This window comes from Macaca fascicularis, chromosome 4, assembly GCF_037993035.2.
Source record: "Macaca fascicularis isolate 582-1 chromosome 4, T2T-MFA8v1.1".
Classification (NCBI taxonomy): domain Eukaryota; kingdom Metazoa; phylum Chordata; class Mammalia; order Primates; family Cercopithecidae; genus Macaca; species Macaca fascicularis.
In genome coordinates this window covers 102,765,225-102,785,222 of record NC_088378.1, presented here as the reverse complement: position 1 = coordinate 102,785,222, position 19,998 = coordinate 102,765,225, and the positions used below count along the sequence as shown (strand labels likewise).

Below are 19,998 nucleotides of genomic sequence, written 5' to 3'. Positions count from 1 at the left end.
CCTATAACTGAACATGGCACAATGGAATTATTTAATATATGTTAATGTATCATATTTTAAATAGTAACACATTTTAAAATATATTTTTAGTAAATAGTTAACTTTTCATTTTTGTTAAAATCACATCAAAATATTTCTTCCAGTTGACTTTACTGCAGAGCTTAGGAGAAATATTTTTGTTAGATGGCTGTTTATTTGCCAGACAACTATAAAGGAAACACAGTTGGCTAAGCTGTGGAATTAAAGATTAATAACCCATAACACAGACTACATTTCCAGGTGATAGTCTTAACTTTTAAACCTTAAGTTAGTGATTCTTGAAAACTTTGGCAAAATATTATAGGACTCTTAAAGACTTTTCAGTGTGTTTGTTAACCAGGATATCCATTCAAAATCATTTTATTTTTTTTTCTTTTTCTTTCTTTTTTTTTTTTTTGAGACGGAGTCTCGCTCTGTCGCCCAGGCTGGAGTGCAGTGGCGCGATCTCGGCTCACTGCAAGCTCCGCCTCCCGGGTTCACGCCATTCTCCTGCCTCAGCCTCCCGAGTAGCTGGGACTACAGGCGCCCACAACCGCGCCCGGCTAATTTTTTGTATTTTTAGTAGAGACGGGGTTTCACCGTGGTCTCGATCTCCTGACCTTGTGATCTGCCCGCCTCGGCCTCCCAAAGTGCTGGGATTACAGGCGTGAGCCACCGTGCCCGGCTTTTTTTCTTTTTTTTTAATTTGACAAGGACTTGCTGTGCAGGTGTATAGGAAGAAAACTCCATACAGATGGATTTTTCTCCATCTGCTATATGACTTTGAATATGTATAGAGATATGTTACACTGTTATTTCTTATGAAGTACCAGTTATGATTCAGTAGGAAAATAACTCATTCAGGGTTTATTGTGTCAGTAAACTGAGTGTGTGTTTATCTAATGACTCAAAAATAAGCCTCAGAAAGTCTGAGAATCTCTTGTTGGCTAATGTAAGATAACTTTAACTACAGAAACCTGAGTTTGCAGACCACATTATAAACATTATATACACATTATACACACATTATTATGTTTTAATGGGAAGTTACTTAGGAAGTAAAAGAAGAGGGGTGTTCTATATAAAATATCTGTTAATGATTCATTTCAAGAGCCAAGAGCCCGAGAAACTTAAATCTGAAATGTTAAAAGCTCAGCTTAACTATAAAGCAGACAAGTGTACTTTTCATTCTAAGCAATTTATGTATTTGAAGAAAGTAAAGTGATTTTACAGACTCAATCATATATCCTATTTGATTTACATTATAATTTAGGAACTGACTAAATATTTGCATATTTGCAAATAGAATTATTTGCATATAAACATCTTTAGCCAGTTTTTAAAAAATCAATGTGACTTTTATTTAACATTTGCAATCTTGCTTTAATCTTGCAATATCTTTATCCAGTACTGCCCCGCTTCAAGTCTATGCACTGTACTGCTACTTCATTTAACCTTGTAAAACACAAAAATGACACTGACACTCTCTTTATTAATGAAGATCCTTCAGTGTTTCCTAGTTATCATTTGTTCAAGTCAAAGCTCTGTAGCCTTGTCCTCTACTAACACTTTCAGCTGTCCAGGATGTTGGTCCACCTGTAGGTTCCTGTCAGGCTGTTTCCCACCTAGAAGACGTGGTCAATGACTCTTGTCTACCTAGTTTTCTACTCCTCCTGTTGAAGGCCTTTCCATCCTTCACAATTCATCTGAAGTTGCCTTAATTCTAAAGTGGTTCCTAATATCTCACCTGGAACAATAACTAATTACTATGTTCCTGGCACCACTTGACTCTATTTCTGGTTCTCAAATGAACTTCTATTGTTGCATATAAAATATTTTATTAAAGTTATTTGTTTCTGTATCATTTCTTCATGACCAAATTTAAAGACCAATAAAATGTCATTTTCATCTTTGTACCCTTGTTGTCTACATCCCTGCTTGATTATCTACACATAAATAATGTTAAAAAAAAAAAAAAAGCATTCTGGTTTAGGAATTATTAATCTGTAAATAAATAAGCATATGTATTAAGTTAATTTATATTAAAAGTTATGTGTCCAGGTTGCTGCTTATGAAAAGGAGAGTTTTAAAATGCAGTGCTTTTGCAAACTGCTGGTTGCAACTTATTATTGGGTAGTAAAATCAATTTAATCGTTTGCACCTACCACTTTAAAAAATTGAAGTAGAACATAATAAAATAGAAAAATCAGGGTAAGTATTGTTTTACAAATTTTTTAGTGTATATATATATGTATGTACTCATATAATATGAATGTGTATATATACACACACACACGTATATATAGTGTTCATATTATATATGTACAGGACCATGATGTCAACTTTGTTTCTTTTCTTGGTCAAAAAATTTTGAAGGCACTCTTGATGTATTATAAATTTGTAATTATCATTTTTCTTTTCTTTTTTTTTTTTTTTTTTTACAGTGAAGTATGTTCATTGCCTATTTGAAAAGCTTTTCTAGGTAACAGCTTAGGGCAGTCTATTAGAATTGGTGGCCGGGCACCGTGACTCACACCTGTAATCCCAGCACTTTGGGAGGCTGAGGCGGATGCATCACCTGAGTTCAGGAGACCTGGCCAGCCTGGCCAACATGGTGAAACACCGTCTCTACTAAAAATACAAAACTTAGCTGGGCATGGTGGTGGATGCTTGTAATCCTAGCTACTCAGGAGGCTGAGGCAGGAGGATTGCTTGAACCTGGGAGGCGGAGGTTGCAATGAGCCGAATCACGCCACTGCACTCCAGCCTGGGCAACGAGAGTGAAACTCTGTCTCAAAAAAAAAAAAAAAGAATTGGTGATTACCATAGTATCTTACCAAACCAAAGCAGCATCATGTACTTTTCACATATTTGCTTTTTACTCTTCAGTGAGCAAACAACTGGAAAATATAATTACTTTAAAGTAATACTAGCAAAGCAATTTTCCTACTTTTATTAAAAAAATTCTAGCTACATATTGAAAAGATTTTATGCTTATACTTGGCTGTAAAATGTACACTGATGATATTGACCCAGTATGTCAACACAAATTTACTTTGCTCATAAAATGTTCTAGATACTGAGAACAACAAAATAAGCATAAACATCAACAAATTAAGACACCTCAGTGCATCAATGAGGTTGGAATATTTCAGCTGAGACTACCATTTTGAATTGAAGGGTCTAAGGCAGAGAACCATTTGGTACTACAACTTCTTAAATATTTATGAAAATAAATAGTTTTTTTTTCACATGACCTATGGTGTGAAAACCGTAGTTAAAATAACAACTATAAGTTGTTAGCCTGTATTTTTTTAACGCAACATCTTTTAGCTCCCTTTGATTAATCTTAGAATATTTAACAAACTACTACGTACTATATTAATGTTTTGTTAAAGTGTTTTCTACTTGTACTTTAATGTTCACAATATAGATTATGTATAGTATATATGTGTTTTGAACATCTGGAAGTGGGTTAACTGTCATGCAACAGTTTTACATCTGCTTGCTTTGTAATTTTGCCATAGCTACCTGCGTTAACTGATGGGTGTGAATTCAAATCCTTTCATGCATTTTTATTCTGTTGTGCATCTGGTGAAGACATTGAAGCATGACTTGTAATTGGGAAATTCATGCTAACAAATATTAATTGCTCTTTCTTCCAAAAATAAAACAGGATTTATGCACAGTTTAATAAGAATATTTCAAAAATAGAGCCGCCTACATTTATTATATGGAGGGCATGCTGCTAATTATTATTTTTTAATGTTTCCAAATAGGCTGTGCTAATTCCATCCCATAGCATGAGATTATTTTTATATGATTTCTGGTATATCTCAAAAGACAAAGGTAGTTTTGTATTGTACTGTTTCCAGTCACCAATAATATTCTGGGGGAAAAAAAGAAAAACAAAGAAAAGAAAAAGTGTTTAGAAGAACCATTTAGCTGACATTATATGGCAATCAATTTGCTTTTGAAAGCAGAGCCTAGACAATTAAACTATTTGTATATGTTTTGCATTTCTTTGTTAAAAAAGAGAAAAGATACGAAAAATAAACAGAATATATAAGGTAAAAAAATACCCTTTTTTTTAAATTCAAGGGGATGAAGTTCTAGAATGGAATGGTAAACCCCTGCCGGGAGCTACAAATGAAGAAGTTTACAACATTATTTTAGAATCAAAATCAGAACCTCAAGTTGAAATTATTGTTTCAAGGCCTATTGGGTAAGGCTAAAAAAACTTACTTCTTAAGTTTAGTAAATTACATGTATTAGTAGGGTTTTAAAAAGAATTTTATACATTCATACAGTACATGTTAACATGGATAGTTTTTTCATCAATTATGGGCATACATTTTTAGATCATTAAAAATTTCTTAATTTTTTAACTGGAATACTGAGTTTACTTCACTACATTTTAGAAGCTCCACACTTTAATAATTGTAATATCAAAAAATATCAATATGTACTTTTTGCAAGAGAAATATAAAGTAAAATTTTCTTTTAATGGCAGATATATTTAAGTAATTCTAATTTAATAAGTAGTATTTCCTTTAAGAGAGACATTAACAAACTCCTTGTGTTATTTAAAATATTAATGATTTCATATGTCTACATGAACTTTTTATTATTCTACTAAAGAATAGAACATTTTTTTCTGTCTCTTTACCCGTGAGTAATTTCAACTTTTATTTAAAATCAAGCGAGTAGTATTAAATATTTTAACATTTTAATTGGTCATAATGATATTTTTAAAACCTCAATTTTCTGTACAATTTAATTATCTATAGCCAGTGGGATATTTTCTATGTATGTATATAGATTTCCCCATATCATTACCTTTTTTTGGCAAACCCACATGGTCCAAAATAAATATTCATTTTGCCAGTCTGTAATTTTTAAAGACATTTTGAACTGTTTTATTATACTTGGCTTAATGTTTAAATGTATTCTTGGAAATGATTCTTTTTTTCCCTATTCTCCAAAATATAATACAGCCATTACTTCAAGGCTTTTTATGTTGAAAAAGTGCTAACCTTTAATTTGTATTGGCCTCTCGAATATATGTCAATGCAAAACATACAAGAAAATATAATTATCATAATTCTCAAAGAATGAAAATGTATGATCATATATCAAATAATATTAATATATAAAACTCTAAAATAAAGGCAAGCTTTTAACCAATTTTAACTGGTGATTATTAAGAGTGAACACTGAAGACATTTGCAAAAGTGTTGTACATTTCCATGTAGACTTTTAAAATAACAATACTACGATTTATGCTAGTTTTACATGACGTATGTTCTAGTGCTGAGGTAAATATAAGGCTGGAAAAGAGGTAAGTAAATTGGAAAATGAATCAAAAGTATGAAAGCTAAAGTTTAGAATCAAGCATTGTGTACTTGCCAAATACTTTCAAATATATAGTGGTTTAAAAGTCAACAACTAAAACAGAACTGATTCATGGTGACTTAAAAAAGTAACAGACAATTAAAGTAGACTGGAGTAACATTATTTTTACTTTTTATGAAAATCAATTAAGAAGTAATCATCTACACAGCCAAATTCTAAACACATTATAGATTATAGAATTGAAATGAACATAGAATACAAAAATTATAATTTATAGATTATAGAAGTCAAAGGATGTGGAATACAAAGATTATAATTGAATCAGAATCAAAGGTGATACCAGCTTTCTAATAAATACATTATTAGAATCCTAGAAAAATAATTTTAGCTACTTCTTTTTTTTTTTTTTAAGACATGGTCTTGCTCTGTTACCCAGGCTAGAGAGCTGTGTTTTAATAATAATATTTAATGTAGTTCTGTTTAGCAACTATAATTAAAGGAAAAAGAAAATATTCATAATTTAGTGGCATAGTGATTTCAGGAATCATTCTAAATATAACTTGCAATCACATTGATCAGTACACACTAAGAGGCATCAGCCATCTTGAGGTATTGACTTTTTTTGTGAACCCACCAAATACAATATCTTTGACCTTTATGCTTTTAATTGTTCCCTAACTGGTAGGTAGAACTAATAAAGAATTCCACTGGATATGTAAACATCCAGTGGAAATTTATGCCTGAAAATATTACTGAAGCAATTAACATGAATAAATTTTAACTAAAAGTCACTTTGACATATTTTCAACAACTTCGCCACCATTCTTTTTTCACAAGACGCATAAATTCCAAAGTTTGTACCTGGCTTTAGAGTTTCAAATTCTGATTCCATAATGGACTATGAAGCTGATTTTTTAAGAAGTTATACTATCTAAAAATTGATTGTTCCTCGATTTTTTTTACAATTTACTTTTATTTGCTTACATTAATTTAGAAGAAAGTAGCAGAATATAATTTTTTGTGTGCTTTAGGTATTATAAATTAGTCTCTTAATTATAAATTCATTCAAATGACTTTATATAAATGTATAGTCATACAAAAATATATAATAAAATATATAAAATACACAACTTAGGCCGAATTGTCATTTTTAAGAAGTATAAATTATAGTTGGTTATGAGAATTACTTTGCACAAAATAGTCAAAATGACAACTCCAGAGAACAATCAAACAGGGAAAACTCTTTTGTTTTCATTCCCCCAAAAAGTGAAAAAAAAAGTGAAGTTAGGTCATAAGGTAAGTGGTTAGAAATTCTTAAAAAATATGCCGATAATGTTGTTGGGACTAGCTAACTCCAGTCTGCTTTAATATGTCATGTTAATACTTGCATATTGTTAATCTTCTTAAATTGATATTAAAACATCTTTGAAAAATGAGAAGTAATATAGTCCTATGCAGTATAATACCTAAGCCAAGGTGATCTAGGGTTCTTAAGGGCACAGTGGGTAATGGATTAAGTTGAGACTATAGTACATATATTTCTTCAGAGTAATTTATCAGTGTGGCAGGAATGGGTGGTCTCACAAGTCACTTTCTAACCATATAGTAAATAGCCATATATTTAGCTAACTTCAGTATAGAGATATGGATCTCTATAAAGGGTATATATGTGCATATGTATTATATATTCACATATATAAAATAATTTGGCTTTTTTGTTGCAAGCTTGAACCATTTTTACTTTCCAAAGCAACTCATCCTTTTCATTTAACTTTGCCCATGATATTCACCATATCATTTTTTTATTGAGATGTTCCCATCCCTTTCACTCAGTAAACTCTTTCAGATGTGTTTGTAAAGCATATTACTGATTTGTAAAATTTGTGTCATTTTGATTTCCTAGAATTGAAGGAAAGTGTTACCTTTAACATTTTTTATTTCCAAACCTGCTGTTTTGGTAGTAAAAATATTGTGGTGATTTTAACCACAATATTAGTCTGATTGTTGTCATGTTAAAGTATTTTGCTCTTAAATATATAAAAACTTTTTTATTGCAGTTTTTTTTTGTGTGGTGTTTGACATTCATGCACATTAGTAGTTGCCTTAATAGTAACTCCTATTCATTTCCACACCTGTAAAGACCCAGCAGGATTTTTCACATCACATAAAATGGGCTATGATTGCCTCAGGCAGGGTCATTTAGCTAATGGGATTTTCACCATATCCTGTTTCTTTTAGTGACATTCCCCGGATTCCTGAGAGCTCCCACCCTCCGCTGGAGTCCAGTGAGTATAAGATTTCTTTGTTACTATAAAAGTATTGAACTAATTGAAAGTTAAGATTTCTAATTTTCTTTAGTTATTTGATATAATGAATTGGGATTCCTATACTAAAGATGTCTCCATTGGTACTAGATGTTGGCAATGATGCCAGTAACTGGAAATCCAAAGAAGTTCTACTTTAAGATTTTTCTTCCTCTACTTTTTTATGTGGTTTAAAGAAAAAAAAAAATCTTTACTGGGAATACTCTTCAGCATCATAACAGTCAGGACCCTTACAGAGCTTAATATATCAGGAATAGTTCTATTTACATAAACATTTATTGTGATACTGGATTATTCAGTTTGATTGCTAAGCAGCTCAGTCTCAAGAGCAGCCTAGTGAAGAAACTAGGTAGGCACTTTAACAAATAATTGTATTACCAAATAACTGTCTTGCTCGTCCGTTTGAAGAGACCACCAAACAGGCTTTGTGTGAGCAATAAAGCTTTTTAATCACCTGGGTACAGGCAGGCTGAGTCTGAAAAGACAGTCAGCGAAGGGAGATAAGGGTGAGGCCGTTTTATAGGATTTGGGTAGGTAAAGAAAAATTACAGTCAAAAGGGAGTTGTTCTCTGGCGGACAGGAGTGGGAGTCACAAGGTGCTCAGTGGGGGAGCTTTTTGAGTCAGGATGAGCCAGGAAAAGGAATTTCACAAGGTAATGTCATCAATTAAGGCAAGGACCTACCATTTTCACTTCTTTTTTTTTTTTTTTTTTTTTTTTGAGATGGAGTCTCGGTCAGTCACCCAGGCTGGAGTGAGTGCAGTGGCGCGATCTCGGCTCACTGCAAGCTCCGCCTCCCGGGTTCACGCCATTCTCCTGCCTCAGCCTCCCGAGTAGCTGGGACTACAGGGGCCCGCCACCACGCCCGGCTAATTTTTTGCATTTTTAGTGGAGACGGGGTTTCACTGTGTTAGCCAGGATGGTCTCAATCTCCTGACCTCGTGATCCGCCCGCCTCGGCCTCCCAAAGTGCTGGGATTACAGGCGTGAGCCACCGTGCCTGGCCCATTTTCACTTCTTTTGTGGTGGAATGTCACCAGTTAGGGCAGGGGCAGGGCATTTTCACTTCTTTTGTGATTCTTCAGTTACTTCCGGCCATCTGGGTGTATATACATGCAAGTCACAGGGGATGCCATGGCTCAGCTTGGGCCCAGAGGCCTGACAATAACAAAGTGTGTGGATTGTTTTTAGAAATGAATGGGTAAACTTCACTAAACATAATGGGTCAAGGGATTGTGAAACCAGAGGGTTGAAAGAGTTATCTATATGGGAATTAAAGTCATTTCTGTATGAGAGAAGATGATATTGTGTGCAATAAAGTATAGACAATTAAGTTTTCAGTGATAATGCAGAAGTGACCCAAGTATTTTCTTTGCAATGGATGGGAATTAAGTTAATACTTGGACTTGATTCCCGAGATGTTCTTACAGAACCCAGGTTATAGAAGTAGAGAATAAAAGGTGATTTAGGGGAAAACCAGTGATAGTGATTAGAAGGGAGAAGAAAATATGAAAGTAGGATAAACAAGGAAACAGACACTAGGCTAGGTTATCATCTAAAATGCATACCATCATGTTCTGCTAGAGGTGTACCCAGTTTTGGCTTTGAGCTTTCTGATGATCAATACAAAGAAGAAGTGGGACTAATTGCATAATTTATATTATTGATATGATTAAAAAATACACTGATTGCCATAATATTACAAACAAGCATTATTAGAAATAACAGCGTTCCTGTAGTGAGACTCAAGGAAATGTATTTTAAATATACCTGGGAAAATACACACAGTAACAATTTTATAGAGCTGTTTTTTATCACTAACAGTTTTTGGAGGGCACAAAATATGACATGAGAATTAATTTGTAGTTATAGAAAAAATGTGTGCATTGCACATACTCAGGCAATGCTTCATAAACAGTATTTCTCAATGAAGCATTGGCTAAGTTTGAATGGTGGTGAGTTCAAGGTTATACTTTCTAGATTAATAGCCTTCTATAAACACTCTATATTGCTCTGTGTGTCAGGGTATACTTGAATAGTGAAGAACTCCACCAAGTGGCCGAGAGGAGACCCAGCCTCCTTCGTGTGAAGTTGAAGCAAATCACTAGTCGTGAATTACTTGAAGTAGCATTTTCAGAGGTTCAAGATACTCATTTATAAGATCAAAACTAAGATAGATGGTATATCTGATTTTAAAACAATGACAAAATCTGGTTTAGATGTGGTTCATAAATTATATTATGTATGCATTCGTTTTAATTTCTCAGTAAGAACTTTAGGCAAGATAATTAGTGTTAACAGGAACTATCTTCCTTATCGCTGAAGCAGACCTTTACCCATATGTGAAGTCATACAAGAGTCTGTGTAATACCATGCACTCCAGAAATGTAGATCAATTCTTTCCAATTGAAATAAGCACAACACTTCATTATATCATTCTTACTATTTCTTAAATAGACAATTAACTGAAGACAAAATCTACCCTATTAAAAGTAGGTTCTGTTATCAGTGGTAGTAATTACGGTTTTATGCAAATACGGATGCATTTAACATTTTATTAAAATATTTTCTACACTTACAAATACTACCTTTTTTTCTTATTTTAGGTTCAAGTTCCTTTGAATCTCAGAAGATGGAAAGGCCTTCTATTTCTGTTATTTCTCCAACAAGTCCTGGAGCTCTAAAAGATGCCCCACAAGTCTTACCAGGGCAACTTTCTGTATGTATTTTTTGTACATGTTGGAGACTGTTAGTATTTGCATATACTGTCTGAGTCTGTCTTTAAATACGTTCCCCTTTCCTTGAAGCCTGCAATACATAGTCATTTAACACCATAATCTACTTCATTAGTTTTTCATGAATTTTTTAATTATTCCTTTATTCATATATTTATTCAGAAATACTTACTGAGTGCTTGCAATGTGCCAGATACTCTGAACATTAATTGATGAATGGTAACATAAGTAAATATTCATATTTTTGGTGTAAAAGTTTCTAAGGTAAATAATTGTTTACACATAATATTAGGAATTCATGTCCCATTTATGTAACAACCTTATGAGCCTAGAGCCTGAAGAGCCTAAATTTGGAATATTCTTTTTAACTTCCTAAGGCATTTGGCAAAACTCTTCATTGCCACTGAAAGCTCTCTGAAAAAGCTACCATTTTCTCACTATTGCCTTATTATGTGATCTGGGGAAACCTGGAGTGAAGAAACTAGGGTTAAGTATAATGAAGAGCCATATATTTGTAGATTATGTTGGAAAATGTTATGTTGATATTATAATTTAAGGACTTCAGACTATTTGTTTCAAGTTGTTATACAGAAAATGACCTTTTGCTCCTCTGATAATGTGTGGATTTCTGTGGTCTGCCTTTGTGGTTTTCTCTTGGTTTTAATGAGACAGAGAAGATATATATAAGCTTATTTCTCTAGGGCTTTTATGGTTTTAACTTTTATTTTTAGTATATTGAATATCTTTGTAATACCCTTTGGGTTTATCTGCCCTGCCATCTTTTTCTTCAGTGTATGTGTAAATCTCTTGTATTCTCCACATATTTTAAAAGAGGATGGAAACCTATTCTGGTTCTGTGAAAACCACATCTTAGGTATCAAGTGGGAATCAGACAGATCCAGGTTTGAATTCTTAATCTGTGCCTTACCATGAAAAGCTAATCCTATGTTAAATTAGTTTATTTTGTTATGATGACTCTCAGATATGTTCTAACATATACCCATTAACAGCATATGCTTACTCATAGAATGAGAAGTAACTTCTAAATTAAAGGAAAAAAATTAAAGGTGATGACATTGTTAAAGTGTCATCACCACTGCCAGGGCAGATACTGTAATGACTGATAAAATCCAATTCTTATGAGTTTGACAGGATTTTAGTATGTTACTTCCCCAGTATTCTTTGGTCTACTGTCATGAAATCTTGGTTAATAGAAATATCATTTGGCCTTCTTGTAGTTTGAAGATATCGTTTGTGTATTGTATCCTTTGTTTTTTCCTCCTTCTCTCATGAAAAATAACGTGTAATAGGTTAATTCTAAAAATTAAATGAGGGCTTGGTGCAGTGGCTCAGGCCTTTAATCCCAGCACTTTGAGAGGCTGAAGAGTTCAAGACCAGCCTGGGTAACATAGCAAGATCCCCAATTCTATAAAACAGTTTAAAAAATGGCCAGACATGATGGTGCACACCTGTAGTTCCAGCTACTTGGGAGGCTGAACTGGGAGGATTGCTGGTTCCAGGAGTTTGAGGCTGTGTAGTGAGCTATGATCATGCCACTGCATTCCAGCCTGTGACAGAGTGAGACCATGTCTCCAAAAAATAAAAAAAAATGTGAGAAAAAATACCAGGAAATACTTAGCAGTGCCTGTATAAAATAGGCCCACAGTAAATATGTTTTATGATCTCTTCTAATTCTTTGTATGTCTTATTCCTAATATCCAAACTCTTTTTTTTATTTTAACTACCTGTGACACCAGAAAAAGCATTTAGTCACGCTATAATCATTTAGACACATATAATCCTCAGACTCTTATTTTTAACATTTAAGAACAATAGTAATGATTTTATATCTCCCTCTTCCCTTAGTTTTTTGGAAAAATTATTATTAGTTTTATTTTATAAAATGATATGTGAGAATGTACAGTAACACTGAAGGCCTGCCAGTTTTACGTTATGTTTAAAGTACTCAAAGAGCAAAGTAAAGTTCTGTGTGTTTATGCTTTCAAATTGGTATGTTTTTAGAAATATCTGTTTTGCATTATATTGTAATTCAAAATTTCCTCCTTTAAATATAACTTTAATTTTGTTTTACGTAAAATTGTAATGCTTCATGATTTTTACAAATAATTCCTTTCCTCATTGCTTCTAGGTGAAACTGTGGTATGATAAAGTGGGACACCAGCTGATTGTAAATGTTCTGCAAGCAACAGATCTACCTGCTAGAGTAGATGGGCGTCCTCGAAATCCCTATGTAAAAATGTATTTTCTTCCAGATAGAAGGTAGTGAATAATTTTAGAAAAAAAGAAAAATCCTAAAATCTATACTAATAGAAAAGGTAGAATTTTCTCTTTTGGGATATTTTTAAAAAACATAATAGATAATTCTTTCTGAGGAGATAAAAGTACATTATCTCTGAAAAAGGAAGTCCCTCAAGCCTTGTGTTGGAAATATTTGAAAATAATCTGCCAATTAAAAAAGAAATCTATTACCTTGTTTATAGACATATTAGTCTTTGATAGCGACACATCATTTAGAATGTACCCTTGTATGTGTCGCTATAATTACAACTGCTGCTTATATTGTAATTGAAGTTAGATTATTGAACTCTAGTATCTTTTTATAGACTTTCAATGAGTTATAAGTTAAAATAATATAAATATCAATGGCAGTTTTACATGTGACTACAGTAGATGGCAGCAAATACTTGCTTTTTCATTTACAAAACATACTTATTTTTCAGTGATAAAAGTAAAAGGAGGACCAAAACAGTAAAGAAAATACTAGAACCAAAATGGAATCAAACTTTTGTCTATTCACATGTACATCGTAGAGATTTTAGAGAACGAATGTTAGAAATAACTGTGTGGGACCAACCCAGAGTGCAAGAAGAAGAAAGTGAATTTCTTGGAGAGGTGATGTATATTTTAAAAACTCAAGTCAAATAGTTAATAAAGTTTTGTGATATTTATTACGATTGCTGTTACATTATGTTTTGATAAAGGTACTTGATTTAATTTGAGAATTACCCTCTCAGATCCTCATAGAATTGGAGACAGCGCTTTTAGACGATGAACCGCATTGGTATAAACTTCAGACACATGATGAGTCTTCACTACCTCTGCCTCAGCCATCACCTTTCATGCCAAGGCGACATATTCATGGAGAAAGCTCTAGCAAAAAGCTACAAAGTAGGTTAAGGTTGTTTTAGTTGCCACAAAGTAATTATGCTGTAATGATCTAATTAGTGATTAATAATTCAAGATGTTTTTGTTTTTCAAATGTTTTATTAGAGATCAAAATATTGGAAAATTGTTCATTTTTATGAAGAATCTTGGCAAAACTGTTTCTACATTTTCACAATGAAAATAATATAGCATAGCAGAGTAATTCCAGAGCTGAAAGCCAAAAACCTCTGAATTAAAATTCTTGCACAGGGCCAATTGAGCTGTTGATTATTGACTGATGGAATAATTTCTATCATCATTGGTGGGTTGCTACATGTGAGGTCTTAATAACTTTATAGTTCATAGTTTTTTTTTTGTTGTTTTTTTTTTTCCCCCGAGAGAGTCTCACTCTGTTACCCAGGCTGGAGTGTGTTGGCATGATCTTGGCTCACTGCAGCCTCCGCCTCACAGGTTTAAGCAATTCTCCTGCCTCAGCCACCAGAGTAGCTAGGATTACAGACACGTGCCACCACGCCCGTCTAATTTATTTTTGTGTATTTAGTAGAGACGGGGTTTCGCCATGTTGGCCAAGTCTGGTCTTGAACTCCTGACCTCATGATCCACCCCACTCGGCCTCCCAAAGTGCTGGGATTACAGGCGAGAGCCACCATGCCCAGCCAGTTCATAAATATTTTAATAGTTATTCATAAGAAATATTGTTTAAAATATTAGAAGGTTATGTTTATTAAGATTCATCTAGTGATTGGGAAAAGCTACTTTTTTCTGTACTTATCGAGTAATTTTGGAGTCATAGCTACATTTCTAAGTTAACAACTGAAAGACGCCTCATTTTGGTAATCTGGAACTAAATTATTTTTCTCACATAATTAAATATTTCATGTTGATGTTCCCCTGATCAGTAATTTCCTCAAAGTCAATGTTTAGTGAAGTATAGTGACTAACTTGGGGAGCTAAACATAAATATTTTATAAAGGGCCCTGATGTTTTTTCATAAAACAGGCTGAATAGAGCTCCAGCCAAGAAATGTCTCTGAACCTTTCCACTCAGCCCTATCCTCTCTGAACTGCAGAGGAAAGCACTTAATTGTGTAGAAAACAATGTACTGTATATACTGTGCTACAGGCTTTTAGTATAATATTTTAATTAAAGAATTAATCCGAAAATCTTACTCGGTAAAGTCCCCTTGTTTCTATATGTCTTTGGTGTAATGAGGAGAAAATACTGATAAAATGTTATCCTTAGAGAACAAACATTTCTTTTAAAATTAGCTCAGTGTGTACTGTATTAGTCTTCATAAGTTTTCAGTAGTAATGTAATTTACTTTTAAAAAAAGTTTAACAATGTCCTTTACATTTCATAAACCAACCAGACACAGAGGTATCTGTTTGCCTTACTGTTGTGCAGGATCTCAGCGAATCAGTGATAGTGACATCTCAGATTATGAGGTTGATGATGGTATTGGCGTAGTTCCTCCAGGTGCGTGAGTGAAGAGCATGGCCCTGCTTCACTGTGCTGCTTTGCTTGTTTTCTCTGTCAGCTTCCAGACCTCTTTAGGATACTAAACTGAAGATTTATATCACAGAGAAATCAGTATTATATTATTCCATGGTGACTTACATTTCAAATTATTATTTTTATTTTATTTTATTTTATTTTATTTTTAGACGGAGTCTCACTCTGTCACCCAGACTGGAGTGCAGTGGCCTGATTTTGGTTCACTACAAGCTCTGCCTCCCGGGTTCATGCCATTCTCCTGCCTCAGCCTCCCTTGTAGCTGGGACTACAGGCACCCGCCACCTCACCCAGCTAATTTTTTGTATTTTTAGTAGAGACAGGGTTTCACCGTGTTGGCCAGGATAGTCTCGATCTCCAGACCTCGTGATCCGCCCGCTTTGGCCTCCCAAAGTGCTGGGATTACAGGCGTGAGCCACCGTGCCTGGCCACATTTCAAATTATTAAGAAAATTTTAAATGTACTAGTCTCTGCTAATTAGCATTCCCACTTATTTTAGTGAGGTTCTTCCATAGAAACATGGCTAACTAGGTGAAACAAATCATTATTTCACAATGCTCTGAGCATAAGTGAAAATATGAACTTTATCTTGAAAAGATGGGGTTATTAAATAAAAATTCCGTTGTTCTATGTTTTATATTGCATTTCTATGATTTTCCTTCCACCATTTCTCAAAATAATGTAGCCTTCCATGGAATATACTGAGAAAAGTGCATGGCCAGGTTTAAAATTGCATGTGTGGCCTGGCCATCACTTTTAAAGCTTTTGTGATGTGTTCCCCACTGATTGTAGCTAGAGAATGTGTGTATATGTTTTAAAATAGTAATATGTTTAAGAAAGATGAAGTACTCATTTGAAGTGAACATCTTTTTGTCATTGTGTAAGTTAGTAAGACTTCTGTGATGTTGTACGTTTTAAATGTTTCTCATCTGACTTTTGTCAGAGAAGTGTGTAAAATCAAGTGATAAAGACTTTCTTGGCACTAATTCTATACTTTTTTAAAATTTACTAATGAGAGGAGAAGTAAATATTCAAATAAGAAGAAATGAAAGAGACAGTCTTAAAATGTATAAATATGATTTTTAAAGGCAGTTTTTAAAGACAATATTGAAATGTATGCCCTTCATTTATGTAATTTCTCAGATGGTAGTGTACTTAATTTGAGGGCAATGGTTTTGCTCAAGTTGATAAATTCTACCATACTAACTTCACAGTTTGGAGAGATGCATACAACTTTACTAAAACTGGGAGAAAATTATGGAGAGTTCTCTAAAATCAAGTTGCATTTGTTCCCTATAATTCAGAGAAAATATAGTATGTATGTAGGTATGTATGTATTTAAGACAGAGTCTCACTCTGTCGCTAGGCTGGGGTGTAGTGGCACGATCTTGGTTCACTGAGACCTCCATCTCCCAGGTTCAGGTGATACTCCTGCCTCAGCCTCCGCAGTAGCTGGGACTACAGGCGTGCACCACCATGTCCAGCTAATTTTTATATTTTTAGTAGAGACTGGATTTCACCATGTTGGCCAGGATGGTCTTGATCTCTTGACCTTGTGATCTGCCCACCTCGGCCTCCCAAAGTGCTGGGATTACAGGTGTGAGCCACCATGCGTAGCCAAAAATGTAGTATTTAATCACTGTGTGAAAGTAGAAAATATTGTTAAAATAATAAATCTAGTGCTGTGAAAATCTATATACTTATATATTAATCTTTAATGTCAGTGTATTGGTGAGAGATTTAGATCATACTGGAGAGCATTTCATTTTTGCTTTCTGTTTTTATTTCTTAGAAGGCCATAATAATTACATACATTCTCAACAAAAAAGTTCACACAAAATGTAACATCATATTAGTTTGTCATTAAATTGAAAGAGTAAAGTGATTATACATTTAAATTAATTTGGGATATTCAAATAGGAATTAGATTATTCCTCGTGGAAAAATCATCACCTCTAACAAGAATCTTTACCATTAATCAGCCTTAATGTTGTCATTACCAGTTTATCTAAATAGAATTTACTTCGGTGAGTGGTTCCCAATTTTTGTTCACCTGAAATTTCATATTTTCTGTTATGAGACAAGATAGTGAATGAAATAAATGGCCAATTAAATAAATACTTACACAAATGATGAGTTTCTTCCTCTTTCTCTGAGAGAGCAACATGGATAACATCTTGTGAGAAGTCAAAGTGAGTTATGGAATCCACCAGAGATGGGATTAGTGCTTAAGTATCAACAAGGAGCACTGAATTCTAAATATACCTATATTCCATACTGAAATATACCATGTCCCTCAAAGTGTTTGCAAACATGCATAATCTCTGTTATACAGAAGCAGTATTTTTCAAATAATATTGTTCATTTTTATTTAGCATTTTAAAATGTAATGAGTCAAACTTTAATAGAATGTGACTAGTAACTTATAAAACCAATAAGTAATATTTAATGTTTCAAAGATCTCCTCATAAATTAAAGGAGATCATGTAATTCATTAATATTTTCAGATACACTCTTCATTGATCGATTGTGATTATGTGGTAGTATCTGTACGGCAAATATAATTAGTCACATAGTAATATACAATACATTTTAAGTGAAGAGGAAAGATGAGTCAGTAAAATAAGGACAAGAAGCTGAAATAAAGTGAGGTGATAAGTTAGCACAGTGCATTCCTATGTACTTTTAAATGTTGGTTACAAATTTGCTTCTATATTTCTAGCATCCAATATGAAGAAAAAATTTGTTTAGATATGGAAGTCATCTTCTATATATGTTTAATGTACTCAAGGAAGTTCCTGGTTGTATATTATCTAGAGAAGCTCAAAAGCTGTATACAAAATGTTCTACTACAGCCAAAACTTAAACTTCCTAATGCCTTGGCTTTTCTAGAACACAAAATTCTCTGTTTTTGTTTCATGTGCTTACTATCTTTTTCCAGTTAGGGAAATATAGCAGGTTTTCAGCAGTTGAGACTGCCAGAGCCACATTTTATTAACTTTGTAGTTATAGCCTTATTGTTATTTAAAGTAAAAAATTTTAGCTGATTAAGAAGAATAAAAATGACCATATACAGAATGCCCTCATCTGAGGTGAGGAATCTAGCAACTTCAACCAGAAAATGAGAAAAAAGAATCTCTAATCTCTAACTCTGAGTAAACTAAAACATTGGGATTACCACAAAATAGTTTCATCCTAGCCGGGCACGGTGGCTCATGCCTGTAATCCCAGCACTTTGGGAGGCCAAGGTGTGCAGATCACAAGGTCAGGAGTTCCAGACCAGCCTGGCCAATATGGTGAAACCCCATCTCTACTAAAAATACAAAAATTAGCTGGGCCTAGTGACGCACACCTATAATCCCATCTATTTGGGAGGCTGAGGCAGGAACATCACTTGAACACGGGAGGCAGAGATTGCAGTGAGCCAAGATCATCCAGCCTGGGCGGACAGCAAGATTCCGACTGGGAAAAAAAAAAAAAAAAAGTTTGATACCAGTCATGGTTCTGAAGATAGAGTGCATGTTGTCAACAATAAATTAAACATCATGTGAAGAAAATAAAATTTTTTGTAAAAAGCAACTATAAATTTAAAAAGCAAAGAACTTTTTCTTTGTAAATTGCAAAGAACTATAAATGCATATTTATTTGAGATCATTTACTATAGAGTCAAATGTTAAAACTTTGAATATTATAGCGTATGTTATATTCAAAATGACTTTGAGTCACCAAAATAGTACACATTGCCTTCAGTGTACTTTCTCTTTATGAATTCAGAACTTTCTAAGTTACATTGAAAGTTGTTAATATATTAAAAGTTTTAAGATTTCACTTGTTTCCTTAAAGTCCCTTCTTAATAGGACAAAAGAGACATTAATTTCTATATAAACACAAAGAATCCAAGAAACAAATTAATTATATATCTTTAACAGCAAGATGCCAAAATTCTCTAAAATTTATTCTGTAATAATTAATTTTACAAAATCTATTTATATACCTTGAATATGCACTTAAATCTCGAAATAGGGCTCATAAGTCAATATTGGCCTTCCATAATTATTGTATAATTGATACCAAATGGTAACTAAAAATGTTTAAGTAATTCAGACTATGGATTAATTGTCTTTAAAAAACAGTCACTTTTTTTTTTTTTTTTTTTTTTACAATGAGCTATGTATTAATAGTGTATGCACTACATGTTAACTTAGTGGGTCTCTTTCTAGCCTTAATATTATAATTTCTAGTCTTAAAATTACAATATAATATTACATCTGAATAACAGACTTTTTACACAAAACTCAATAGCTTAGTTGGTATTTTGATAAGATAAAAAATTAAAGTATTTGAAATTATAAATTATACCATTTATGATAATTAAACATATGTTTTTACAGAGTGGCAAAATGGTTGTATTTATTTGGTCTGAATATTGTCAAAGTAAGTGTAATGAAATGTTTGAAGTCCCTTAAAATTAGGCATAAGATCATGGATTCACAGTATATAAACTGCTAGGGACTATTAGCCTGCCTTTACTCATGATGTTTCATAACATATTTTTGAGATAATGTGAGAGTTACCAAGTAAAAAATGAGCAACAGTTTTAGCTTCCCAGTTAAATTTAATGTATTTATGGTTTATGTATGTTTTATGTAGTTGTAAATATAGTTTTTTGTTTTTACTTTGGCCACATAATTTTTAAATTTTCCTTATGATAATAAAAGACAGTGACCCTTGTGAAAAAATTTTAAACTCTAAACTCTTATTTTGGTTTTGAGATTACTGTTTTATCTTAACCATATCAGAGACAATATAAACCTTAACTTCAGGGGAAAAGTAGCTGTTATAATTAATTTCAAATTGCAATATGTTAACT

General features: G+C 33.1%; 1 protein-coding gene across 50 annotated transcripts in view; it reads left to right on the top strand.

The window, feature by feature from the left end:
- RIMS1 (regulating synaptic membrane exocytosis 1) overlaps window positions 1-19,998 on the top strand; it is a 493,077-nt gene that overhangs the window by 326,969 nt on the left and 146,110 nt on the right. For all 50 annotated transcript variants that reach the window (XM_015449223.4, XM_074037683.1, XM_005552575.5 and 47 more), the window contains 7 exons: window positions 4,120-4,243; window positions 7,612-7,658; window positions 10,302-10,414; window positions 12,580-12,710; window positions 13,172-13,343; window positions 13,466-13,619; window positions 15,021-15,092. In XM_015449223.4, the coding sequence (XP_015304709.1) occupies window positions 4,120-4,243; window positions 7,612-7,658; window positions 10,302-10,414; window positions 12,580-12,710; window positions 13,172-13,343; window positions 13,466-13,619; window positions 15,021-15,092 (813 nt within the window). The remainder of the gene's footprint in view (window positions 1-4,119; window positions 4,244-7,611; window positions 7,659-10,301; window positions 10,415-12,579; window positions 12,711-13,171; window positions 13,344-13,465; window positions 13,620-15,020; window positions 15,093-19,998) is intronic.